This window comes from Gadus morhua, chromosome 20 (assembly GCF_902167405.1).
Source record: "Gadus morhua chromosome 20, gadMor3.0, whole genome shotgun sequence".
Taxonomy (NCBI): domain Eukaryota; kingdom Metazoa; phylum Chordata; class Actinopteri; order Gadiformes; family Gadidae; genus Gadus; species Gadus morhua.
The window spans coordinates 3906643-3925872 of NC_044067.1; the positions used below are offsets into that span (position 1 = coordinate 3906643).

Sequence of the window (19230 nt, forward strand, 5' to 3'; positions counted from 1 at the left end):
TACAGGGCTGCTATTGGCTGGCTTGGTTCGGGTCAGAAATTATTAACATTAATGCAAAAAACAAAAAATATATATAAATAAAAAAAATGTGTTAGTGAAAGTTAAATATTAAAACCAACTGTGAATAAGCCGTCGTTAATGCGCTAAATTGTGCAGAGAGTGAAGCGGTGGATGGGGGAGTGTTGGGCCCAGTCAATATTATTACCATTTCATTAGCCCTGCCTCTCACAATGGGAACATCAGCATCTATCAGGGAGCTAATGTGGCAGTGACTCCCAGGGGTAGGAGACAAACGTCTGGCACATCACAAAGTCATTGACTGGATGTGGGAGGAGGAGGATTTGGGGGGGGGGGGGGGGGGGGGGGGGGAGGAGGAGGGGGAGGAGGAGAATGAAAAGGAGGTGGTTCAGTTTGATAGACACAGAGAAAGCCTCTGAGAAATCAAAGCAAAACACAGTGTGTCACACACATACACAGACACACACACAGGCACGCACAAATGAAGAGGACAGAACGACGACAACGTTGAAGTTGTAACGTGAAGGGGACAGTGGAGGTTTCATCATCAATGTCGAAAGGAGAAAACATAACTCCATGTATCTGCGTAGCGGTTGGCCCCTACTGCAGGTAATTCCAGAGACAGACATAAGGGCATTACACAGTCTGGTGAACCGCCTCCTCCCCCTCCTCCCCCACCTCTCCCCCTCCTCCCCCACCTCTCCCCCTCCTCCACCACCTCCTCCTCCCCCATCTCTCCCCCCAAACCTCCCCCACCTCCTTCTAAGAGTCATACCACTGAAGGTGAAACGAGGAAACGGGTCTTCCTTGTTATTGTTAAATCCAGCGTTCCGCGGCATCTGTTTAAAGTCTAACAGAATGTGTCATTAGAATTGATGAGCTTAGCAAATGAGCGCACACCGCGTAATATCATTATATTGATTTGAACATAACATCAGGCGTCCATTACCAGTCTATAGGACTGTAGTAGCCGAAAGCTGAATCATGAACCTATCAATGAAATAACTCTCTTTATATAGGCTGCAGCAGCTAGGCTACATATACGGCATTATAGCTATAATAACATTCTGCGTTGTAGCAGACATCCCAACCCCATTGTCTCTGATGATGTAACTTCTGGAGGTGATCCAACCACACATTGAGTCACTAGACTGTGACATGAGGAGACCTTAGCTCCATTAGCCTTCAATTATCCCCAGCTTCTGCAGCACCTGCTACCCCATTAGTTCTGTAATTATCATTTTGGCACAATCCAGCAGACCCCAGGTATGATCACGTTACCGCCATCTTCAAAAACGAGCAAAGACAACCACCATGCGATGGGTATCCACCTTTTCTTTACCTGTGGAAAGTCTTGTCGCCGTGTTACATTTTTCTTCGCCCATTACAACCGGCGACTCCCCCCCCCCCCCCAACACTCCTCCACCTCCTCCTCCTCCCCACCCACCCATCGCTACGTCATCCCCCCCCCCCCCCCCCTCCTCCTCCGAACTTTACAAAGCAGCCCGTGACATCAGCTCCATAATGATCGCTGCATTCAACCGCGAAACAAAAGAGAGCCACACCGGCGGAGAACGGGAGTGGAGCCAGTCAAACCGCTGCCCCCCCCACCCCCCCTTTCCGGGGACTAAAACCAGCCGAGCACAGCCCTGAAATTGGCTGCCTGGGAAAAAATGTTAAGAGAGCACAGTCTAATGCATTTTATGATAAATATCTAAAAAGGTGGAGTAATGAAAAGTGTGGTGCATTTAATGTGAAGGGGGGAGGGGTTATGAAATCCCAGCTGCTAGAGCATCAGCCAATAATATTTCCCTCAGGGCGATGAATCTGAGGGTAACGGTTGGTGAAAATAAGAGAGACCAAAGAGATTTGAATAGGGCACTCAGGGCATATAGTACTCCCTAGTAGGCTTACTTTGAGAGACCCAGACTGAACATTAAACTGCAGGAAACGCAAATGTTTAGGCCTTACCTATAGGACTACCCCTGCTATCAATGTCCTTTTTGACCCCCTAGTGGTCAGAAACTATTTAATACAGCTTTATGTAGAAATATAAATACTATAAAATGCCAACAGTATAAACATAGACGGCAGTTTGTAGAATGATGAATTAACGGCACAATTTACAATTTAGGAACAAGATGAAAGGCAGTGTTTGTCCAAATTCTTGAAATTTGAGGAAGAATGGTCAGAGCCTAGTAGTAAATGCATATGTCCTCCGTCAGTCAATTTATAAAAAAAAAAAATGCAGTATGTGTAGTATATGGAGGACCCACACAGACACATACATCAATGTATACAATTCAGAACGATTCAATGTTAAAAGTCTAGCACTATAGGGTGTGTATGATCTTTTACAACAACTTTGGGTTGTTTTCGAAGGAGCAGGGTGACGATGATGTCCGTTTGAGACGGTGTGTGTGGTTTGGTAATGAGCCGCGGGACGTAGCCGAGACAGAATGCACCGGGCTGGATGTCTCTGCTCCAGTCCGTTACCCTACCAGTGGACCGTGTTATTTCTACAGTCGTCAATAAGTACTCACATTCATCAAATACACACAGGAAAACAGATACATTCTTACACAGAGAAAATGTAGACGAATAGGGGAATGGCACCATAAATAAATACAGGAAAAACGTATTTTCGATGTACTCTTCACATTTATTCATCCAAGCAGCTTAGACATTCATTTTTTATTTTGTCCCTATTTCGTCCTCCTCTCTGATAGAAGCTTTAACTACGTGAGGAACTGGAGGACAGACGGAATAAGTGTTTTGGGCGAAGGGGATGATTAATCATTATTGTGCTTTTAATTTAAACTCTTCATCAAAGCACAGGGAACCACACTGCTGGACTGGACAACATTTAGTCATTATCCACACGGACATGATAGAGTTACATCACATAGATTGCACTTAAGTTTAGGTGGCAAGGTAAATATCTCTACATAAATATCTTAATTAATCCACGTGAGAGGCAGGTATATATGCATATGTGTAACTAGTGCTCTTTGGTTCACAAATACACAAAAGGACGTATACGTAGTTTTAAAACATTCTGATAAACATTTCCAATCGAAATGAGGATATCTTAAAAATGGAATAGAATAGCGGATAGCCTATCCGTACTTACAATATCTTAAATGTAAGTAAAATGTTTCGTCCGTTACATTCTATCTGCCTGTTTGTGTTTTCTATAACAAAACTGGGACACATTTGTGACAAAAGCAATGTAACAATAAATACTATACACAGTCTAGACAAAAGGAGCAGCTCTAAAAACACAGCAGTCGATTACAGTACTTGTGCTACACAGTCTTTATGAAAAGGACGCCATGGTGAGGGTACGGTATGCTTTTGGTGGGGGAAGTAATTTAGGTATTAGACAACACTACAGTCAGGACGTGAGATCATGTTTATGACAGCAATACTGTGGATGTTGACACTGGACACGTTTCCCGCTAAGTTCTACATTTTTTAAATTTACGATTTAATTACAACGTTGTGGTTATTACTAAAATGTTTAAGTCCACCACTAAGAGGGGGAATATTATAAGTGGTTTTCTTGCCACTACGTCATTAATAAAGAGGACTTTAATGGCCAAACAGCGTTACCAGAACACAGGGCTTGGGGGGGGTGTTGGGCTAAACTTTAATCGGAGGATTCAAAACCAATCCAAACAACGGTGTGCAGACCTTGGAGTGGGAGGGGTCTCTTCTGCACACCAGCACCAATCAGGCGCTCTCCCTTACAAGTCGTAGCCCAGTCGCTCGATCTCGTCGATCAGGAAGTCGATGTCGGAGCGGGTGGCAGCCGGGTTGGAGATCACCATGCGGAAGAAGTTCACCTTCGTCCCCTGTGGCTGGTAGCCCACCATGGTGGTCCCACACTCCATCATCAGCGCCTTGATCTTAGGAGCCACCTGCGCTCGCGAGAGAGGACATATGCTGGTCACTCATTGGTCGAAACAGACCCATGCCGATCACTGATTGGTCTAACAGACCCATGCCGATCACTGATTGGTCTAACAGACCCATACTGATCACTCATTGGACTAACATACCCATACGGATCCCATACTGATCACTCATAGGTTTAACATACCCATACTGATAGCTCATTGGTCTAACAGACCCATACTGATCATTGATTGGTCTAACAGACCCATACTGATGACTCATTGGTCTAACATAACCATACTGATTCCCTGATTGGTGTAACGGACCCATACAGATCACTGATGGGTCTAACAAACCCCTACTGTCCCCTCATTGGTCTAACAGACCCATACTGATCACTGATTGGTCTAACAGACCCATACTGATGACTCATTGGTCTAACATAACCATACTGATTCCCTGATTGGTCCAACGCAACCACACTGATCAGTCATTGATCTGACACACCCCAACTGTCCCCTCATTGGTCCGACACACCCGTAAAGATGAATGATTAGCATCATGGAAATCATTGGGGATCGAAACCTAGTACATTTCTGGTTGGTCTCCCTACATTACCCTGCTCTCATGAGCATAATAACGTCTAACACCAGCCGCAAGGGAAGGGTCGTTGGTCGGAGCGGGGGGGGGGAGGGGTCACAGAGGTCAGGGGTCGTTACCTTGTGCAGCCGCTCCCGTCGCTCCTGGCCGTCGGGCAGGCTCCGCAGGCTCAGCGGAAGGTACCAGAAGCACACGTTGGTGTGCTGGGGCTGATGGAGACACAGATGAAGGGGCCATGAGAAAGGTTGGACAGGATCACTGAATCAATACGCACTTCTGAAGTCACTTGTTTTTTTGTGATCGGCTAAAAGAAATGTGCATTAGGTGTCGGACATTAGGCGGCCACGTTTCGGTGGGTTCACGTTCAATCAAAGTTTTGATGAGGACCATTATAAAAACATTATGGCTTTAAGTTGAGGCTTGCTTTATCAGATGAAGTGTTGATCCAACTGGATGTTATCAAAGTATATCATCCAAACTGTAGCGTAGCGGGACGGTTATGTCGGTTCAACGATCCATCTCCGAGGCCACAGCTTAACTGGAGCTCTGTTAATGAGTTCCCGTGGTTTTTAATCATCAGAGAAATTAGCAGTTCCGGCCCATTTTAAAGGGTTTTAATTGTGGGACGTTACGTATCTGCTGAGACGAGGAGGGAAAGAGTATCTTTAGAAGTACCTCTCCTTCGAACACCATCTGGTACCCCTCTCTGGTCTTGATCTTATTGTAGAGATACGCGGACAGGTCGAGACATTTGTCGATATGCTGCTCAAAACCTACTGTTCCCTGTGAGGGAGGGAGGGACGGAGGGAGAAAGAGAAAGAGAGAGAGAGAGAGAGAGAGAATTCATATTACTAATATTAATGAATAAGGTTATCAATATTCAGGTTGTTCTCTCTTCTACAACGGTAAATATGACCACATCCTCATCCCACTCAAACTAAACTCCTTAAACTCTAATACCCGACTCAAACACATTATAATCATCATCTACAGACAAGGCATAAAGCTACCAGAACTACAGGTACCTTTGCCTTCCACATGAGCCAGAACTTGAAGATATCCACATGCCGTCCACACTGGATGGCCTTGTCTCCCGTGTCGTAGCTGATGTCGTACTGTTTGTCGGGCTGGAACAGGTAGCCGGCACACATGGAGTTGCAGCCTTGTAGTACGCCCTGCGATCGTAGAAACATAAGAGGCCGACGGGAGACAGGGTTGGTGCACCCGAGACGACATAGAGCATTAATGTGTGTGTTCGCCTGCATGCTTTGCATATATATGTGTGTGTGTGTGTGTGTGTGTGTGTGTGTGTGTGTGTGTGTGTGTGTGTGTGTGTGTGTGTGTGTGTGTGTGTGTGTGTGTGTGTGTGTGTGTGTGTGTCTGTGTGTGTGCGTGCGTGCGTGCATGTGGGTGCGTGTGTCTGTATGTAAGTCTGTATGTGTGTCTGTATATGTGTGTGCGTGAGTGTGTGTGTCTGTATATGTCTGTGTGTGTCTGTGTGTATATGTGTGTGTGTGTGTGTGTGTGTGTGTGTGTGTGTGTGTGTGTGTGTGTGTGTGTGTGTGTGTGTGTGTGTGTGTGTGTGTCTGTATGTGTGTAAAGCCTACCCGCTCCCTGACCAGGATGGCAGAGCACTGCAGTGGGACTCCCATCATCTTATGAGGGTTCCAGGTGACGGAGTTTGCTCTGCAGAGACGTTGAGACACAGTAAGACAGCTATACTATTCTATGGTACATCCAGGCCGTATGTAATATGTAAAAGCTGTAATAGCTGTGTAGCATCACGCACTATGCTGTTTTATACATACATTCAGTCAGACTCCACAACACGCTTTTATCCAAAGCCACTAAAGTTGAGTCTGAGAACAACCAAAACATGCAATCACGATTAAGAACTACAAAACTCTAAAACCAAAAACTACAATAGCTGCATGACCTGTTTGTAACGACATAACGGGGCGGAGCTCTGAGTAGCTAAATGAACCACAAAGACATGGTGAATAGATTTGAAACTAACGATATATTAGTGCATCATAGTCGCATCCCAGAGGAATCTCTGTATCTCTATACACCAAATCCCTTCGCTTAGCAGAGGGATGTCCGCCCTAGGCCAGAATCCCCTGTCTGAGTTAGGACTGACCAGCCAAGTGAGGTTACCTCAGGTTACCTTTGACTAGCTGAGGATTCACACACACATTCAGGAACGTACCGCTCAATCCCATTCAGCTTGTGTCTGTGTTTCCTGGACATCAGCAGCCCTCCTCCCCATGCACCCTGTACACATTAAACAACAATAAACAACGATTGACAACAGTTATAGCATGAGTAATGTCACCACCACAATTAACATCGTGACGTCGTCTTTTAAAATGTCATCATTCCATCAATGTGTTTAATCTCTGAAGTACTTTGAATCGTGTTTGTTGTCTGGAAGGTTCTGTGTAACAAAAGTTTGATTTGATCTGATTTGATCGGAAAATGTTTTGAAATGTACAAATATAACTGATGATATCCCTTCTCGTTTATACACAGAAACATGAGCTGATCTCGGTGATTGGCTGCAGCATGCGTTTATCTGTTTATCTGCCAACCCAGTCTCACGGAAATACGTGACACTGTCACGTCATTTAATCTATTCAATGCCAAAAGCACAAATTTCTAACAATATGACAGCTTTTGGCCACCCGTTTCTACTCTCACCTTTGTTTCTGAGAAATTGTGACAATTCACGGATATATTTAATGCAGGTGCGCTGCTCTGTAGGCAAACCGCGACGGAAAAATAGGTAGCTGCTTCATCTCTTCTTTTTAGAATGAGTTTACAATTTTTGCTTTTGGCACAGAAAAAATTGAAGTTACGTGGCCCAGATCACGAATTAATAGATTAAATGACGTGACGTGACAGTGTCACATATTTCCGTGAGCCTAGGTTGCATCTGCAGCCCGCAGCCCTACAGTGTTTTATGGTATCGGTGTCAAGGCTTGGGTGTTTCCTCACGTCCACGTGGAGCCACATGTTGTACTTCTCGCAGATGTCCGCGATCTCGTTGATGGGGTCGAAGGCGCCGTAGACCGTGGAGCCACCGGTGGCGTTCACGAACATCGGGACGTAGCCCTGTGGTAACAACAGCATCGGGGTGACGTTAGTCACTGTTTAAAGGTGACATATTTCACCACCCAGGTGTGAGAGTGTGATTAGCCATTACAAGCCAATTTGAAAATCGGCCTCTTCTGACATCACAAGTGGGTGTGTCCACCTAGATGTATGCTGGATAGATAAGTCTACCAGCCTACCCAGTGGACTGTAGCAAGCGTTGCTCATCTATCCGTCATACATCTAGGAAGACACGCCCACTTGTGATGTCGGAAGCGGCAGATTTGCAAAACGTCTCGTAACACTTAATCACACTCACACCTGGTGGTATAATATGTCACCTTTTAACATGCTAAGATCCAGAGATCTTTATTCTCCCTGTCCTCATATCCACCCCTTCTCTATTCTCCACTCTCCACTTTGGGAGGGCCCTCCCAGCTGCATGTCTCGTTAAATCCTCCCCGGTATGTGCAGCGCTTCAGGGTCCAGTGAGGGGCTTTAGGAGGCGGATGGATCACACGTCCACCCAGAGAGAACCATTAACCTCAGGCTGGACCTTTCTGTTGTTCGGGAACTGGTCTGTCCTCGCTCCACAGTGAGGGGGAAAAACACTGAGTTCTCCCCGCACTGTGAGTGTTGGTCCTGCTGCACCGTCATCTCCATCATCATCGTAATCCTGGTCCTTGTCATCATCTTCAACGTCGTCATCATCACCATCGTCATCCTCATCGTAATCCTTGCCATTATCATTGTTGTCGTCTTCATCCTCATCATCACCACCACCATCTTCCTTATCCTCATCGTTATCATCGCTATCATCCTCATCATCATCCTCATCATCATCATCATCATCATCATCATCCTCAACCTCTTTCTCATCATCTTCTCTGGTATGTGTACATTGGGGCTCAGTCCATGTCGTTCCATAACTGAGACCCCAATGTTTCCAACACATAAATTACCTTCTGCTTTGCGTCGATGACTTTGGCTTCCAGATCTGCCGGGATGACTCTCCCTCTGTGGAACGAAGGGACACCAAACGTGACGCGCGTGAGGCTACATCGAGATACGTTCCAACCAATTACGCGCAGCCAGCCGCCCGCATGTGACTCGCGTCCGCCACCCACCTCTCGTCCGTCTTGAGCAGGATCAGGTTCTCCGTCCCGAAGCCCAGGGCAGCGCTCGCCTTCTTGATGGAGTAGTGGCTCTGGGGGGGGAGGGGGGGGGGGGGGGGGGGGGGGGGGTTAGAGACACTCAGTATGCAGCGTTTAGTCACCGTCGTTTAGCCCAGCGTTGCGCACACTGTGTTTAGCCAGGGCCCAGTAGTGCCGGCCCCTTCGCCTCCAGGGTCCACTTAGTCCCACATAAATAAGACGGAGTATATACAGAGCTGGAATGGCCGAATTAGCATTAATGCCAAAACGAAGAGGGTGTCAAGTGTTTTCCATCCCTGAACGAGTGACTGAGGACCGGTAGTCCCGGCTGTGGGGCTGAGTCAGCACTAATGTTCAGCAGACACTTACGGGGACTTACTTTGGGACTTCCAATTGAAGTCATAAAAAGGCGTCCGCTGGATTCAGATACCAGGCGTTGAGGTCAGACTACCAGCTCAGGAAGCCACACGGGTCAGGCTCGGACATCGGGGGATCGAACCCAGTGCTTTGCGGCTGGGATTGGAACACCATAACCTTTACACTACCCTGCCCTAGCCACGCCATCCTACCCTGAAGTCATTCTGTTACTTTGTTAGAATGTTTATTTTTTTATTCGGTTCCCCTCTGCCCTTTCGGTGCATTGTCATCTCTGATCATCCTAACGCCACGGTTACAGTAACCATGCCAACAGAGGCCTTGTTCTCCTCACGTGTTCGGAGGTGAAGAGGACCAGCCGAGGTGCGGCGGCCATGCCTTTGGTCTTGACCTCGGGGAAGTACTTGTATCTGGCGATCATCACGCTGTACATGTTGGATATAGCGCCGCCTGCGGACAACGACAGGGGACGTTTAAAGTCGAGCGTCGTAGCATCGGTGGAACACAGACAAAGAGAGTATCTCACTGTTGCGGAAGCCCACACGGGGCTAGGAAGATGTGTTTGCGAGATCTCTCACCTGGAGAGAAAATACCGTCTCCCTCTCCCTCAGGCCAGCCAACGATCTCCCTCATCTTCTTCAGAGTCAGCTGCTCCATCAGCACGAAGACTGGAGCTATCTCGTAGGTAAACCTGGAGATCCGATTGGAGACAAAGCGTGAATCGGTGTCATACACTTTTGCCGGCGTACTGATGCAAATTGTGGAAATGCGTTTCAGGCAAGGATTGGTGATTAATCAATGCGATACGTCCTCCCAGGTACATGGAGATGTATTCATATTCACACTTTAAAGTTTCTCAAACAAATGCAACTTATGGATGTCATCAAAACATTATCAAACTTTTTGGATGAAAGTTGTTTTTATAGAAAAGTATTGAATTCAATTATACAAATATGTATCCACAAAGGCATTAAGGCATGAAATGAAACAATACAAGAATACAAACACACAAACACATCCTACTTTCGTATTGGATTGAATATAGCGTAGCTGCCTCAAATGATCTCCTATTTTCATTTTAAGCCTCTTACATTTTCAATTTTCTTACTTGGCACACACAATGTCAGCCTTGCACTTTCAGTAAACCACTAGTTTGCGCTAAATTATTTTCATTCCAGTCGTTGACAGATGACAGATGATTTATTTTGTGCAGTCACTGCCAGGGTTAATTTTGGTTGATGGAACAATCAATTAAAGTTAATTGCTAAAATGTAAGAAAGCCCCCACCTTCAGGTTGAAGTCATTACTGAGGGTTTTGCCTAAGATACCCCATCTTACGTTAGACTTTTCATCTTTGGTTATTTTTCAGCTGCCTTTGTCCAAAGAGACTCACAGTGATTAGGGCAGGACATCTTGCTCCAGGTAGACTGCAGTCATTGGGAATCAAACCTAGTACCTTTCCACTGGTCAACTCACATCATAGCCACTGCACAGTTGTGTCCAATATTGTTTAAATGTTATTCTGCCTATTTGGCGCAATCAGTAACTCCCAGAGTTGAATTCTGGTAGTTACTGAAGCAGGGTGCAGCCTATAATAGACACGCTTGGATCAAGGGTTTAAATAGAAGGAGTTCGGGAAAGGTTAATCATATGTTTCACTGAGAACCAAAGGCTGAACAGCAACCAATGTATTCCGGCAACCACCATGAAAGCCCCACCAAATAGAGCTATTGACGAAACAAAGCTTTGATTGATAGCGGTGAAGCGATTAGTCATCCATGTTACTACTAATAATAGCACGACCAAGCACTTTTGGAACACCATGTAGGGGTTTCAAAACGGCCCTCTTGAAAGCTGCTGAAGCAGGTGAAAGCAGGACAGAGTGTGTTGTGGTGTTTGATTTAACGGTGGGCTAGGGTGCTCCATCCTCAGCCGGGGCGACGAAGGAAGTCGAGAAAGTTTTACAGGAAAGTGCAAAAGTGATGATATGTTGTCGGTTCTGAGGGACCACATACGACTCTTTCCCGGTGGGAGATGCTGAGGCAGCAGTGCCCATGAGCTTGGCATTAATATCTATAGCTGCAGGCCAGAGTGTCCCTGGGGTTGGCAGTGGAAAAATCCATAGGTTGTTTACTTTTGAATGATTTGACTTGGCTTTTTTTCGGGTTGAGCTAACTAGCTCGTCAACATTTGTTAACTAGAGTTGCCGGGCTCACCCTTCGTCTCCCAACAGGGATGCGAATAACACACTGTTGATGGAAAGAAGATTGCATCACGGAGAGGGGGTGAAACTGTGTTAATAGACTCTGTGTGTTCAGGGCACGATCTACCCGAGAGGAGACTGGTGTATGCATGCATTAAATAGGTACATTTTCAAAAGATATTGTGTGTGCTTTTTCGGGTTAGAAGTCTCATCTGTCCTAGACGCAATATCTCACAAATAAATTGCCACGACACGTTTTTGACAAATATGAGTGAGGATCTCTAGGTATGTATGGGGAAAATCAATCACTCTCAGAATTTAGTCTGCATCATTAAGTTGTTTTGCTTTATTAGCTACCTAAACGATAAATTACTCAATGACGATTACTGATAAATATGAACACCATTAACCTTTAGAATTGAGACTGCATTATGTTGTTATTTATTTGTGTGATATTTAATTATGAGCTACCTTTCTTCATCCATTTTGAGTAATATCACTGCTTTTGTAAATCCATTAAATACAACCAGGCCCTATTAACCAGGCCTATACCTTTGCATGTAGAAGGTTGTATTGCAGGCTTCCATTTAGATTCTTTATTTTACGTTAAGCATCCTTTCTCCACCCAAGCCTCCATTTCTATCTGAGAGGGTTGACCTCCTCTTCAGTAGCTGTTGTGGAGGGACTCTGTATTTCCCCGCTGGGGGGGGGGGGGCTGGAGAACAAGGGACCAGAGTGAATTGCCTTAATGGTGATTCACTTTGGGTACCGTTAACCCCAGGAGAGGCTGCGTCTGCTCGGGCTATTGTCACCGGCCTCGGAAACAAGTGTTACATAAAACAAGACACCGTGTCCTCTCTGAGCGCCGATCAATATGCAATCTGGATTGCCTGCAGGCCCGTATAATCCGGCCTCGTGGTGGGAGGCGGTGGTGTGTCTCCCACCGCGTCCCCACCATCACCGTGGGGGTGGCGTGGTGATGTCCTGTTCCCCTCATTCCGTCCAAGTTCTGCCCGTTTGCATCTCCCTCTGAGACTGGGATCGGGATCTTGTGGGTGATAAGGGGTGATATTATGCCACCGGGTTTGAGTGTGATTATCCATCGGCATGCAACATTTACTCTAGTCCACTGGGTAGGCTGGTAGATTGATCTATCCAGTGTAAATCTATTGGTGGACCCACCACTTGTGATGTCCCTAAAACTCAGGAAAAGGCAGATTGTCAAACGTCTGGCTAACCACACTCACACCTGGTGACATAATATCAGCCCTTAAAGTCCATCCTCATGTCCAGCATGCGCGTGTTTGTTGCACTCACATGTTGGTGTTGGCGGTGGACGTGAGCCACTCCCCGGCCAGGCCGATGATGTCCAGGCCAGTGGAGAGCTGGTTGAAGAACCGGGGGTGACCTTCACATGAGACACGAACACATGGGATTTACTTAGCTTGTTTACTACTTGCTGCTATGTGATTGTTGAGGAACCAAGCCTAAGAATTCTACTCTTGTGTACTTGTACAATGACATGTCATAAAAGTAACTCTGATTCTGATTCTGAACACGACAACAGGAACAACAGGGGATTTGAGGAAACGTGTCTCCAGATCATCAATACTAATCAATAGTCCCTGTTGCTAATTAAGACCCCATATTGGGTTTCTGTTCTCACCGGTCCGGACACCGTACTTCAGGGTGTCCCTGCAGTCTACCAAGATCTGCTCCAGGGACTCGGGCTGGTCCGACAGCTCCAGGTTGAAGCCCTCCATGCCCTCCAGCAGCTGGTGGGGGTGGTGGAAGTCCAGCACCTTGGTGGAGCGGTCGAAGGTCTTCCTGACGTACGTGGTCAGGATGTCCACGATCTCAAACAGGAACTGCATGGTCTGCTCCTCGCCGTTCTTGGCCGGGAGCAGATCTGGGGCGACCCCGGGGGTAACATGTTGCGTATAGTTAGGGATACTCAGTGTAGTTGTGTCTTCAGCATGGGGACTTCACCATAGCTCATGTTGACCGCTTTTTATTTATTTACGAAGGCATGACATTATGACGTGATAACTGATAACGATAAGTGTTCTTTTTTTCTTCTTTTTTTTTTTTTTCTATCATCAAATTATTATTTGTATTTTAGTTCAGGCCCTATTTTAGTTCACAACCAATGATTATATTATCATTCGGGAAAAAATAGAAATCAATATGTGGGCTGTATATAGGCATATATATACAGTATATAGTGTAACAATAATAAAAAATGATAAACATAATGGCTAAACAGAAAATACACATAACACAAAGATATATGATTTGGTTAAATGGATGAAATCTCTGGCTGTCAAAATTCAAAACTCAATCAATAAATGGTGGTGGTACTCAAAAGGAGATGTCTCAACACACCAACCTATTCATTTATAAATACAACTTTGATCATTAATATTATTTATTTTTTATTAAATACATGTTTAGGCACATTCTTAGTAGGCTATTATAAAAATAAAACATGTAATTTTTCTGTAACCGTGTTGTTTCCCCGTGTTTTCCTACCTCTGGCGAACAGGTTGGAGAAGTCCGTTTCGGAGCGTCTGAATGGGCCATCTCTCGCGCTGTTGTCACACGACCGCTGGTTCTTGGAGGAGCGCTCCTGGAAAGAACTCACGATCCGGCCCTTGTCGTCAAGGTTGTTGTTCTTCTGCAAGAATCCTAAATGATCACAGCACGGGGACGCAGGTGGGTGTGGGACATTTCCAAACATTTTACCAGCACTCTTCTCTTCTTCGCTGCTCTACTGCTCTACTGATCCCAGGTCCGAGAGGGGGGGGAACTGCACAGACCGAGGATTCAATTTATAGACGAAGAGCTGGAGGGAGGCTGGGCCCAATGACATCAGGACAGAACCACCAATGCGAACAATGCGCTGCTAATTAGAAAATGGAGATTTCCCTTTGTCAGACCAACAGCCCGCCAAGGAGTGGAGTTAATAAAGGGGAGAGGCTTTTTGTGAATGGCAATACTGGAAGTGGTGTTGCGGAGCTCCACGTATGGGTTTAGGAAGAACCCACGACACCTCTCACCCTTCATCACCGTAAACCCCATGAGAATGTCAGGCTAGGAATCGATTGAGGCCACAATGTCCATTCTATGTAGGCCTGTAGGCCAAATAAACCGAATTATTATGTAATTTAATAGAGGCCAAGGTAGACTATACTGGGGGAGTTTTTCTTTGTGTTTGTTGACTGTTTGCAAACCAATGTGAGGCAATCTGAATAATCAAAAAAGTCAAAAAAAATCGTTGGTGGTGTCAGTGACAAGTGAGGCATTGACCACCTTTGTCAGTCCGGGTCCTAGTGAACTACTGTAGCCTGGAGGCTTGGGTTGACCCTCCACACGCCAGTCAATCCCAGAGGACCATCAGAGCGTGCCAAAGCAAATTTCCCATTCATACATCATCATTTTTTTTAAATGATTTTATTAAAGGCCAACGGTTCACTCAGTTTAGTTTTTTTTTATAACCATACAAGCCTTATACCCATCTAGGGCCAATCAACGAGAGGCTTGAGGCCTGCTCTTTATTACCCATGAGGACTGCATGGCCTATAAAACACACAACGTTGTGTTGTGCTGGGTCTTTATCTCTGACCAGGCAATGGGAGGCTTTTACTCCAGCAGGCCAAATAATGGTGTGAAATTAACGTTTAAAAAGGGGATCTTACCACATATCTTTATGCCCAATTTTCTGGTGCATCCATGGGCAACTCCGTACCACGCGTCGTAACCTTAAATAATTATGATGAGAAACCACATCAAATAATCTTGTAAAAACAGCCAAACGCATTTTTAAAAAATATATACATTATATGCAAAAAGAAAATTTGAGAATAAAAATTGATACACAACTAAACAATAAAAAACAATCCCTCTCCTAAAAAACCTGAATTAATAGTCGGATACATCATAGCCTCAGTCAGCCTATTTATTGTTGGACCCGGTATCTTCTTATAGTCCTGTGTGCTTTATGGTGACTACCCTTTGTAAAGATTTAGCATTTATCTGCCGTGTGATTTATTCCTCGCTCCGTATATCTAATTGGGTGGTAAAGATGCTGGTTAGAACGCACGCATCAGTCGGCCTGCCCCGGCAGATAGAAGACCTCCGCCTTATCAAGGGCTCCCAGCCGGGGGGAGGACAGGGCGTTTAGCCGGTGGGGGCTAGGGACGGAGGGACAGAAGGACGGAGGGACGGGGATGTGTGTGGGGGAGGCTACCTCCACTACATCCTCATTTAACCCCAGCTTTCTTTTGATCATTACCTACATCATTACCCTCCACAGCCCATCGGAGGCACTTTAACCCGGGCCTGCTTGAGTCTTTTTTCCCATTTAACAACCCGTATCAGCCATCTTTTAAAAAGAAAGACAAGTAAAAATAGGCGTTTGAAGAAATGGAGGTTGAAGGAGGCCTATTGAATACATCTGAGGCTGCTCTCCTCTAAGATATTACAGTCTAGTATACTAGCATCTGCTGCGAATGGAAACAAATGATTTGCTATAAAGGCCTGTCGACAAAATCTGATCAAAATAATAATTATAGTCAATAATGATTGTAATCAAATAATTACTGTTATTTCTCTCTCTCTCTCTCTCTCTCTCTCTCTCTCTCTCTCTCTCTCTCTCTCTCTCTCTCTCTCTCTCTCTCTCTCTCTCTCTCTCTCTCTCTCTCTCTCTCTCTCTCTGTCTCTCTCTGTCTCTCTCTTTTGTGTGTGTGTGTGTGTGTGTGTGTGTGTGTGTGTGTGTGTGTGTGTGTGTGTGTGTGTGTGTGTGTGTGTGTGTGTGTGTGTGTGTGTGTGTGTGTGTGTGTGTGTGTGTAAGTGTGTTTTCGTCTGTTTATATGTGTGTGTGTGTGGGCCTAAATCCATTTTATTTTATAGTGCATTTCGATTTATTAATTTGTAAAATAAGGTAGTCAGTGATGGGCGACCGTAGAAGCACAGCAGCCTTTAGCTGGAGGGCTCGAGCCCCCCTCTCCTCCACAGTGGAGCCATTAGGCGCCATTAATGAGTCCAAATTAAAAGGAACTTAATTCTCCCATCGAGGAGGCTAGAGCCCAACGCTGTGTCACTAATGACAACGAAACACAACAGTTATACATATAGAGAAAAATAATGTCTTATACCAAAATTAAACATATAAAAAATAAACACAGGATATATAGCTGACTACATAAAGATATAGCCTACATATATATGTATATACACACACACACACACACACACACACACACACACACACACACACACACACACACACACACACACACACACACACACACACACACACACACACATATATATATATATGTGTGTGTGTGTGTGTGTGTGTGTGTGTGTGTGTGTGTGTGTATATATATATATATATATATATATATATATATATATATATATATATATATATATATATATATATATATATATATATATATTATATGGAACATACAATCATAGGAATAATAATAATAATAATAATGAATGATAATAAAATATTGACAATTTAATCATCTCGACCGCACACTGCAGGCAGTGGTTATTATGGGGTCTGCTATGGGGGGGGGTCTGTTATGGGGGGCTCCTATGGGGCTGGAACACTAATTGTGTCGAGTGCCAGGGCTCAGAGCCGGCGGACCTGTCCCTCCGCGCCGCGGGGGAGTGCCGGGGGGGTCCTCTCTGCGGCGGTTGTTCTGGTTTGTCGGGGGGATGAGGGCACCTCACCTGGCACCGCTCTCGCCTCCATTCCAACGACGAACGGCTTCGCCCGCGGAGCTAATATCCGCAGATAAACAGCGTGTGATGTGTGGTGGACCTACTTGAGCCCGGTGGGGGTAAATGTGTCGAGTTGGGGTCCGGTTCTCCTTCTCCGGCGGAGGACGAGCAGGGGGGAGCAGACTCCGCCATGAGCTCCTGAGACAACACGGTGTAAAAGTCCTCACTTTAAACCGCCGGCACTTGGTATTAATGGCTGACATTATTCAAGCTGAACAGCAGCCCTGGTCTGAAATCATGGAGGGACGATTTTCAACTTTTCTTTTTTTACAGACACCCATGAACCCCCCCATGATGCCCCCCTCTCGGCGGGAGGGCTTTGTGGGCGCAGAGCGCACACATGTGGAGACGTGCAGGCGGCGTGCGTAACGAGGTGTTACAAGTTGAAATTCAATCCAGCCACAATTTGGCCCAGAACTCAAATTAGACTGAAAGTTAAAATAGGCCTACTACAAGATTTCCTCAGAAAAAATAGCATCCTGATTATTTTAATTAATGATTTTATATTGTTATCCTGAGGGGCAGATTTAAATCCCATATTGTCTATTTGTGCTCCCCATAATACACCTAATAACGCAGAGTCTTTATCCGAGAATAAAAACAATATTTTAAACATTAAATTTGACATTATTTTGGCATGTGAAGCAGTGATTAACTCTATTCTCAATAAATGGAAACAGCCTCCAGTTCTCTCACACTAATTACTTTTTAAAAATATGAATTGCAATTGACTGATTGCATATCATTATCAAAATACAGGATTATTGGGATTCCTTCAACGGTGACCGTGAATCAGGTCAATGTCATGTGAAAAAGATGCTATGTAACAACCATTCAATCTAATTTTGTCAAATTACTTACAACTGTGTCCAATCTCAGGACCCACAGCCCAAACACACATTTTACGCGGATTCTCAATGAGGTAACCGGAATTGTTTTTATTGTTTTTAAATGCTCATTTTTAAAACACCTGTTAGATCATCTTCAACGACACTAAATAAACATTTGACCACAGACATCTCAACCTGTTACAGCCTACAGAGACACATAACGCCTCTTACCGTGTCCACGCTGGGGTCCAGACAGGTGCAGTCCAGGGAAGCGAATTAACAACCAAATTAAGCCTTTCAGGAGAAACTGGTGTGTGTTTGTGTGTGCGTGTGTGCGTATCCCGGCGTGCGTGTGCGTGTATGTGGACACTCAGAGGAACGAAACTGGGCTCAGGCGTGAGTCTTCAGCATTAATCCAGACAAGGTGACGTTTCGGTGGTTGAAACCAAACAGGTAGGAGTTGCAGATGTGGAACCTGCGGCTCTGTCTCCATATATTACGCACGCAGGAGTCAGTCTCCATGTATTACGCACGCAGGAGTCAGTGCAGTTCGCTCCCTGCCGCTGCATGTATTCCTCCGGACACGAGAGAGGCAGCGCCGAGCTCCTCAGCTCTGCACATTTACCCACAACGGCGACGTTTGACGCTGTGCACGGTGTGACTTTTGTTTGTGTGTCGATTTTTTATCCCTCGCTCTTTTTTACTCCTTGTCACGATCATGGACTTGAAGTTGGATGCGTGCAACACATTACGTGTGCGTCTGTGTGTGTGTGTGGGGGGGGGGGGGGGGGGGGGGGGGGAGAGGGGGAGAAGGGGAGGGAAAGGTTGACGTCTTAACGTGAATGAGATGTGAGAATGAGACCACAACAGAGCGATCCTCCATTGATCCACATTGAAAGAATTGCGTTCTCCAAAATATGTTTGTTTTTTTCTCGTGTCATCCAGAGCATTGTGTTTAAACCGGCGTCGATGCCTATTCGTTCTGCCTCAAACCCCTTATTTCCAGCCGCTATCCAAAGGCAGGTGAATGGTTTCGAGGCGACAGACAGGCGAGGTCATGCATCAGACCACAAGGTGGCAGTAAGGAACCACAAATTACTCTCCCAGAAGAACACGACACAAATGGGCCATCCCTGAAATAACTTCTGAAAGCTATTACCATCCGACCTATTAATCAGCAACAGCTCATCATAACACCGCAGATCCACGGGTGCGTGTCCTGGGTACATACAATGAACCGCAAAGCGCCAGGGAGGAG

At 45.5% G+C, this 19230-nt stretch overlaps 1 protein-coding gene across 1 annotated transcript; it reads right to left on the reverse strand.

Moving 5' to 3' along the window:
• Positions 1–2659: 2659 nt before the first annotated feature.
• On the reverse strand, positions 2660–18735 carry LOC115533643 (glutamate decarboxylase 1). Its single transcript, XM_030344242.1, has 17 exons — positions 18204–18735; positions 17187–17280; positions 15042–15104; positions 13876–14031; positions 13010–13252; positions 12661–12751; positions 9719–9831; positions 9475–9590; positions 8739–8818; positions 8574–8628; positions 7516–7632; positions 6728–6792; positions 6126–6204; positions 5544–5693; positions 5194–5301; positions 4638–4727; positions 2660–3941 (listed from the first exon to the last, which is right to left on the reverse strand). Exons 2-17 carry the CDS (start codon positions 17272–17274, stop codon positions 3768–3770), a joined length of 1788 nt encoding a protein of 595 aa, XP_030200102.1. The 5' UTR covers positions 17275–17280; positions 18204–18735; the 3' UTR covers positions 2660–3767.
• Positions 18736–19230: the final 495 nt, after the last annotated feature.